Source organism: Protomyctophum parallelum (assembly GCF_964188405.1).
Source record: "Protomyctophum parallelum genome assembly, chromosome: 3".
Classification (NCBI taxonomy): domain Eukaryota; kingdom Metazoa; phylum Chordata; class Actinopteri; order Myctophiformes; family Myctophidae; genus Protomyctophum; species Protomyctophum parallelum.
Genome location: NC_139698.1, coordinates 19,490,761 through 19,499,858, shown reverse-complemented (window position 1 = coordinate 19,499,858; position 9,098 = coordinate 19,490,761). Strand labels below are relative to the sequence as shown.

The 9,098-nt window shown below is 45.2% G+C and overlaps 1 protein-coding gene across 1 annotated transcript in view; it reads right to left on the bottom strand.

Annotated features, from left to right (window-relative positions):
* Positions 1-6,463: 6,463 nt before the first annotated feature.
* The window catches only part of zbtb7b (zinc finger and BTB domain containing 7B), a gene marked incomplete at its 3' end in the record, with an annotated part of 37,278 nt that continues 34,643 nt past the window's right edge, over positions 6,464-9,098 (bottom strand). Inside the window, 9 exon segments of the mRNA XM_083762052.1 lie at positions 6,464-6,543; positions 6,998-7,062; positions 7,064-7,125; positions 7,127-7,162; positions 7,164-7,214; positions 7,216-7,242; positions 7,245-7,277; positions 7,279-7,297; positions 8,902-9,097. Of these exon segments, the coding sequence (XP_083618178.1) occupies positions 6,464-6,543; positions 6,998-7,062; positions 7,064-7,125; positions 7,127-7,162; positions 7,164-7,214; positions 7,216-7,242; positions 7,245-7,277; positions 7,279-7,297; positions 8,902-9,097 (569 nt within the window).

Below are 9,098 nucleotides of genomic sequence, written 5' to 3'. Positions count from 1 at the left end.
CCTGCAGCAGGAAGACGTAAATACAACAGGTGTGCAACATCAAAAGCAACATAATTAGAAACACCTGCTGCAGGTCAGGAAGACATTGCATTGTTTTTTAATCACTCCACAACTAGGTTGTGTGACATAGGCTACATACGAAAATAGCAGAGCTACAAGCATGCGATGCAGTGTGAGCTTGTAGGTCTGCTATTTTCAGGTCAGAGCAAATTATATAAGGTTATTCGTTTAAACACAACTATACAGTTTAGCTTTGTTTACCTGCAGGGTGGTTGGACGAGAGACATCACACGAATAAAATGAGAATACTACTTAATAATATAGGGATTCTGCCGCGTGGAAGCGTGTCAGTGAGGCTGTGGGAGATGCGTCAACTTAATTGAATTAAAAGTAATCAGATTAACTTCAACGTCACTCACTCACTCACCACCATCACCAGCTCACTGCCAAGGTGCTTATTTGTGCCTGGTTTATTTCTGTAAGGCACGCACTGCTTAATCTTTCTATAGCTAATAGTCTATCCTATGCTATATGACAGAATCAGTGCTAAACACACACGTGTGTGTGTGTGTGTGTGTGTGTGTGTGTGTGTGTGAGAGAGAGAGAGAGATAGAGAGAGCTTAGCATTTGACACCAAGGGTACATTTGTCAACTAATTATTAACAGGGCTGCCATATTTCAGAAAATGTCAAGAGTGAGACTCTAGTGTCTTAATGTGACTTTTTTTAATGTCAATTTGGCCCATTTTAACGTTGATATTTAACCTTAACACTGATGTCTTCACCTCCATGCCAGCTGCTCTCCCTGCACTGACAGCCTCCTCATGCTTAACGTAGAAATGAAAAAAATATCTACCTATCTATCTATGCTCCTCAGACCCAGCCAGCCAGCAAGCCACACACATAGTACTCAGACCCAGCCAGCCAGCCACACACATAGTGCTCAGACCCAGCCAGCCAGCCAGCAAGCCACACACATAGTGCTCAGACCCAGCCAGCCAGCAAGCCACACACATAGTGCTCAGACCCAGCCCGCCAGCAAGCCACACACATAGTGCTCAGACCCAGCCAGCCACACACATAGCTCCGTAAGGGAGTGGTTGCACCACTCAAAAAATCTTCAAAAAACTGAAGAGGCTACTGGAGATTGGAGAACCTGATTTGGACATGATCTGATGCAGGACAATGTCACTATGACAGAAAGAGAAGATGGGTCTGGCCACATTCATTCACCCCATAATCTCAGTGGAAATTGGGGAATATGTCAGAAAACTGGAATGTGGGAAAATTCCTTATGTTTACATTTTCTTAGTTCAAACACATCTGTGGGCTCTCTCTCTCTATGAACAGAAACAAGTTGCGATGCGGCCCCTCCCCCTTCACTTCACACACACACACACACACACACACACACACACACACACACACACACACACACACGACTTTGTCCCTATAATGTGCACGGGCTATGGCACCGTTCCACTTCCTCATATAAGAGACGCCACACACCAGTATAGAAGAGAGATAGTCACAGGTCACTTACTCACTTGTTGTAACTTGTGGGGGCTATATTGTCTTCCATGAAAAATATTTCGAAGCGATGTTAAACTCTGCATGGCTCATTTCCATGCGTCACACAGTCAGGGACCCTGCTGACGATTTGGTCCACTGTTTACCCTCCTGCATATATCAGCGCTGAATGCAGATCGGCTATTTTACCGTTTGTGAGGACGCACACATGAGCGTGCGTTATTACGCGGCGGAGCCGCAGAGAAAATTGTTATTTATCATTATAATGCGTGTGAAATGGCATGTGTGGCGTGGTGCGTGGTAAAGGGTTAAATTGCGTGACTGTCACACTCAAAGGGTGAGACATGGCAGCTCTGTTATTAAATAGGTTATCCTACTGTCACTGTTTTGATAAGAATCCAATAATACCACAAACGCCAGACAAGATACATATTTTCTTTATTTGTTTTCTTTACATTATCGGAAACAAATTATGAGAAATGAGTTTAATATCTCTGAGGTCAACTAAATAACTGAAAACAAAAATGTATCCCTGATAACGGGGTCTCTATTCAAACCGGGACCCCCACCCACATCCCTTCACCAAGCCAAGAAAACAAACGCACACTTGACCCATCCCACACGACGACCACACACACACACACACACACACACACACACACACACACACACACACACACACACACACACACACACACACACACACACTGACTGCTTCTTTTACATCCCAACAACGCATCAGAAAGTTTCACTTCCATTCTGTTGGATTTCACAACGCATTCTCACTCCCAAGCGGTCATACCACTCGGCGGCCGGGGGCACACGCTCGGCTCGCTCTTCATTTTGTTTACGAGGCTCAAGCCTGCTTCTGAAAACACGCCTGACTGTATTGAATGTGTTAACTTGTGTTCAATGTCTTTTTCTTTTGTTCTCAAATCACGTATACAGTCATCGGTATCACATCGATGACCCTAAGACGCTAAAGAGGTATACCCGGTGCGTTGACGCGGTAAACTTCAAGGGGAACTGACCAGACGTCACTACGTAAAGTGTTGAGGTCGTCACGCGACAGGGCCCTTTTGTCATTTTGTGCAAGTGATTAGCTGGAAAAATAAATTAGAAACATTTTGCGTCATTTAATAGTACATTCGCACAGAACGTGAACATCATGCGGCGATAAAAAAAATTGTAGTCGGAACAAGGCCCATTTTTCATCGCAAATAAAAAGGCACCAACCCGTATTAGTCAGGCATCGACTGTGTGTGTGAATATGCTTTGGTGTGGAAATACTCGCCGGCGAGCGTTGATTATGGGCCCTCTTAGGAGTGAGGATGTGTGCTGTGTGGATTTCAGGCTACAAACGGTACGTTACACAATGTCATCGACTACACGTCCCGACATTCACGTGACACGATCGAGGGGTATGCGGCTCAACTCCAAAAAACATCTGAACTCTTCCCTCCCCCGTTTCATATCATAGAATCACTTAGTGCATTGCTCAAGATTTCCTGAGAATAGTTGCAACACAAAAAATAATTAGAATTATTAATCCCAAGGCAACTTCACCCCAATATCCATGTATACATTATTTAGCAAAGTTATTAATTAAAGTCTGTAGAATGCAGCAGGAAGTTGTGTTGGACGACGTAATGGACAGGAAGTGAAGAACCGACAGAATTCATTAATATGGAAGAATCAGAAGAATCTAACGGAAAAAACAAAACAAAAAAACAAGCTTGAAGCTCTCAAAATAATCTCACAGTGCAAATATCTTTTTTTTTTTAGAAATATATATTTGTCTTTCTTTCTCTACACGGCGAGGAGTGGATAGTGCACACAGGTCCGCACTCCAACGCCACAGCGGCTACAAGGGAAATTACAAATAGGAAACGTTTAACTTTTAAAGCTGCAATCCGTGATCGTTTGCGTTTAATTACAATTTAACTCTTCCACTATGAGGAAATTAGACCATTGTGGTCGAGGACGACACGTATACTGGTAGCTGCGTGAAGCTCAAAACTCAGTAAAGTCAAGCCAACAACGGGACCGGGGGTTCGAAGCCCCGGGTGGTGAGTGACATGAAAGTATAACGGATTGGAGCTTTAAAGGCAAACGTATACTCTGTATGCGATGGCGTGGTGCAGGCTCGTCCAAAGCGACACGTCAACACGATACGGGAGTATACAAATTCCGCTTTAAGACATAATCGATTAGCGTGAAGAGACACATTAGCTGGCTGCTGTTAGCAGCAGGGCCCCCTTGCTATGGGTGTTGCTCATCAACAAACGAAGCAACCCGCGCGCGGAATGGGAAAGAAAAGACGTGGGGTGACGACATCATCGCCAATGGGCCCCCCCCTTTACGGCTCATAAACCGCCATGTGGCGTATTGTACAGTATCGCCATCGTCGGGCAGAACACCTTGTATGTTCCATATTGTCTACGTTTTGTGTTTCATAAATTAGTGCCCTACGAAGACAACGAGTGTCACGCAAAAGTGGAGAGAAATGCACATCTACGTCGCGTTGTGAGCTTATGGATCAGCGGTGTCGTCCCGAAAAACATCATGGCGCGTGTACATATACTGTATCCACACATTTCCTGGGCTGTGTGTGCTCCAGTTCCTGTTGATTTCATTGGATATCATTGGTCATCTGACCAGTTTCATTGGCTTTCATTGGATCAAATCGACAGGAACTGGAGCACACACAGCCCAGGAAAAGTGTGGATACACGCCATGATTGGGCACTGCACTTGTGCAAGGATGTAGCCAGTAGCCACTTTTTTTGAGTGGCATTTGGGCCAATAAACACTCAAGACATGATTTACTATTCTGACTGTGCCTGTCGTGTCGCAACTCGAAAAGGGGGTGAGCTCAGTCGAACTAGCGTAAAATGGGTCCATTTGGTTTAATTTTATGCTCTCAAGAGTTACATTATTGTTACAACATCTGCGTTACTTCATTTACAAGAAGTCTACACAATTAAAGAATGTAAAATAATTGTTATTTTGGTCAGCGGTTGCCAAAAGCATGGAATTGTAGACAAAACCTTGTCCAACAACAACATATTCTTTAGTTTTGGGTCCGAGAGGCTAATTGTTATCAAATGGTGGTCCGTGGCTCAAATGCCGAATAAATAGTGGGCCTTGAAATGAAAAGGGTTGAAAACCCCTGATCGACCAAAGAAAAACAGTCCACAGAGACTCAGGCACTTCCACGTTGCCCACAGAAGTGGGCCGTGGCTAGAAGCACAAGCTGTATACAGTAGAATTTTAGTATGTCGCAGATCAGCAATTTTCTTTCCAACGTTGACATCCGTTTTTCTTTTTTTTACCCCCCATTTCCTGGAAAGTAACCGTTTTGGACATACAAGGTTTCCACCCGACATTGACAACACATATCATAGATAGACCATCACGTGTTTACATCATACAGTACCATTACACATGTTGCACCAACGATAATATCACCTGAATAGTTTTGACCCCCTGACTACTAACTTCTCTCTTTTTTGTTGTTGCTATGTTCCCTTTACCACATGACGATGGAATGTGCTATTATTATTATTATTATTATTATTGTTGTTGATCCTGGTGGGGCTAAAATGTGCAAACAATGCATAAAGAAAAATTACCGACAGAAAGACAAAAAAAGCGCCCCGCAGGAAGGTACATTTTAGTCAGCACAACGTGGCTTCTATAAGCATTAAGACATTGTAATAAGAGGGAGTTTTTTTGGGGGGGGGGGGCGGACCAGGTCTGAGGTGGACCGTGTGGTCTGGTCAGCGTGGAAAAGCTCCACAACCAGCTTCAACAGTCGAGCCTAAATAAATAACAATAAATAAATACAGAAAACAGGGCCAGCCATTTTGTTCATCCCTTCCCTTCGTTATCACCCCTTTTTTCTGTCTCTCTCCCTCACTCTCTATTCTTTCCCCTTTTTCTAGAAAGCCCATATAGGAGAAGAATTTCGGAGGACTGCATTCACACACAGCCTTTAGCAAAGGGAGGACTTGTCTAAATAAAAAATATAAATTTAAAACCACCCCAGATTTTCTAGTCAGCAACTCGACACAAACCTCTTAAACTTTTCCCCCTCTCTTTTTGTTCTTTCTTTTTTGGTCAGGCATCTTACAGGAAGTCTCAGAGGTCCTTTCCTCATCATGGCTTTCAGAATTCTTTGGGAATCGTGGAAGGTTCTCTCCAAACCAAACCTTGGCTGCATTTCTCCACGAGTCCACGGTCTCCGTTCAAATTAACGCAAAAGGGTTTATTTATTTTTTTCAAGAACAAGATAAACCAAAGTCTTTGGTTATAAACACACCCCAGCGTAAAGGAACATTCTTAAGACTATATAGAAAAAGATCAAAGCAGCAAGTTATTGCTTCTAAATGAACTAAGCCAGCCTGATTGAGTTGATTTTAATTCCAGCGGTGGCCGCCAGATGGCGGCATCTACTCTAAAGCTCGTCCACATCTACCTGATATGACCTTGAGAATTGCACCTGAATCAATAATGTAGATTAAACTAAACTAAATGCATATATTATTCCGAACAAAACATTCAATTTTTAACAGCTCTGGAATTTGCATAGTGAAAGAAAAGCTTCCCAATAATGCTCATATTATACAGCAAATAAACAAACCAAACAGCTCAAAAAAACCTCAAATACAGAAACAAATAAAAATGACAAAACTTAAAATAGATTAAAAAAATTAAATAAGGAAAATGAAATAAAAAAAATGAAAAGAGCCAGAAGACAAACAAAAAAAAAATCAGAAAACCCCGTTTTCCCATTTCTCTTTTCTCTCTCGTTTTAAGATTTTTTTTTCTTTTGACTGTTTTTTTAAGCGCCCACATAAGTGAACGGCAGGTAGTCCACCTGAGACAAACGCACGCACGCACGCATACGCACAGCACGCACACACACCGACTCTACTCGCTCCCTATTCCTCCTGCTCTCTTCGCCATCATCTCCTCCACCCTCCTCCTCCTCCTCCTCCTCTTCGGCCCATCTGTCACGAGGACGGACAGGAGGAGGAGGAGAGCGGGTTATTCCTCCTCCTCCTCCTCCTCAGCTCCTCCATCTCCATGTCGCCTCCCCCCTCTCCTCCTCCTCCTCCTCCTCCTCCTCCTCCTCCTCCTCCTCCTCCTCCTCCACTCCCCGCAAGATCCAGGCTTCGGAGCAGGAGGCCCGGGAAGGCTGTGCAGCGCGTGGGGGCCCAGCTGGACACAGCGCCTGGAGGGCCAGCGAGGCGCTGCCTCCCCTCTCCCTGTCCCTCATCTCCCCCCCCGGCGGGGGGGAACACCACGCGGGGGGCCTCCTCCTCCTCCTCCACCTCCTCCGCCCAGGTGGTGGTGGAGGAACGGGTGAGCCTGCAGGGGGCCGAGGAGGGGGCTCCAGGAGGGCCCTGGGGTGGTGGTGGTGGTGTTGGTGGTGGTGGTCTTCTCCTCCTCCTCCTACGTCACCAGCGAGGCCCCCCCCTGTCCTCCTCCTCTCTCCTCCCCCGGGGGGCCCTCGGTCGCGACGGGGCCCGGCGTGTGCGCAGCTCCAGGCAGCTGTGGCCCTTGCGGTGGCGCTGCAGGTGGTCCTCGCGGGGCGAAGGCCTTGTGGCACAGCGGGCACTCGAAGGGCCCGCGCGCCGCTGTGCAGCGACAGGTGGTTCTTCAGGTCGTACGAGTGCAAGGAAGCGCGCCCGGCAGTGCGGGCACGGGGTACGGGCGCTCGCCCCGTGTGCTTGCGCATGTGTGATCTTCAGCTTGTCGTTCCTGAGAGAGGGGGAGAGAGAGAGAGATCATTGAATCAACATGTTAATCACTTGGAACACTAGCGATTCTCTAGGTCAGTGGTTCTCAACCAGTGGTCCGGGGACCACCAGTGGTCCTTGAGGGCGGTTCCAGGTGGTCCCCGTGTAGCTAAGTGACGGAGAGTTGGTAACCAAATGGACCCCTATAGATCTTTAACTCTTGCGAGCGTAAAATTTCAATCAAATGGATCCACGTACAAGCGTATACGGGTACATTTGGTTTCATTGTACGCTCTCAAGAGTTAAATTATTATCACACATCTGCATTACTTCATTTACAAGAAGTCTCCCACAATTAGAGAACGTAGAAGAATTGTTATTTTTGGTCAACGTTTGCCAAAAGCATGGAATCGTAGACAAAAATATTATCCGACGGCATCAAAATATTCTTTAGTTTTGGGGTCTAGAAAGGTTAAAATCTCATCAAATGCTGAAAATATAATGGGCCCTGAAATGAAAAGGGTTGAGACCACCCTGGCTCTAGGTGAACAGAATAAGGCAGGTGGTTTTCAAACCTATTTCATATCAAGGCCCATTATTTTTAATATATATATATATATATATATATATATATATATATATATATATATATATATATATATATATATATTCAGCATTTGAGCCACAGACCACCATTTGATGTTGATAAGAATGGTTTTTACATGCTCTAATTGTGTAGACTTCTTGTAAATTAAGTAGCCTAATGCAGGTGTTTAACAATAAATTAACTCTTGAGAGAGTAAAATGAAACCAAATGAACCCGTCAGGGTCCATTTGAGAACCACTGATATTAGAGCACCATAAACTTAAAAGCAGCTCCTGGTGAAAACTGCATGGGTATAGCATCCATTTGTAGGAATAGCATTTGAGAGAAATGCTGCTTCCAAATGCAGAAATTGTATTTTGTGACCGAGTAAAATATTGTTTTAAAAGTGTTTTTGAGTGTAAGGTAACTTGCAAGGTATAGAATGTTTGAACAGAATTATTTTACACTCTCAAGAAGGGTCCATTTGGTGACCAACCTCTCCATCATTTAGCTGAGGGAGACCACCTGGAACTAGGGATGCACCGATCCGATACTCGTATCGTGAGATCGGCACCGATCCAGGCTAAAATTCTAGATCGGGTATCGGATCGGTGGCCGATCCAATTATCCGATCCGATCCGATAATTATGTTGTAATTACAGTATGAAAACAACTCTACCTCCTCTGTGACACAGTCAGTGTAGTATTACTGTGGAATGCAGCCAGGCTAGCCTGCGCACACATTAACCTGGTCTAATTGTTGCACAGTTATTTAATAAATAATTCAGTGCATTTATATCTTGTGTTTGTTACATTTTGTTTTACAAAGTTGGGAAAGTTTAAGTCAAGCCTTGATGTTGCCTTACACAAAATAATGATTCCAGACTCCTACACAGTATCGCAATCTGTATTGAATATGGGTATTGAATGCCAAAAAGCCGGATCGGTGCATCCCTACCTGGAACCACCTCAAGCAGAACCACTGGTTGTGAGAAGCAGCGGAAAACAAGGAATGGGAGTGTGTGTTATTTTTTTATTACCGTGTGAAGCGCACGCCACAGGTGCCGCACTGGAAGGGCTTCTCCCCCGTGTGCGTCCGCATGTGGCGCGGGAGCTTCCCGGCGCCGTGGATGATCTTCTGACACACAGGACACTGCTGCGGCGTCTGGGACTTCCTCTTCCGCCCGCCGCCCCCGGCCCCGCCCAGGCCCACGCGCTCCGCCAGCACAGACGCCGG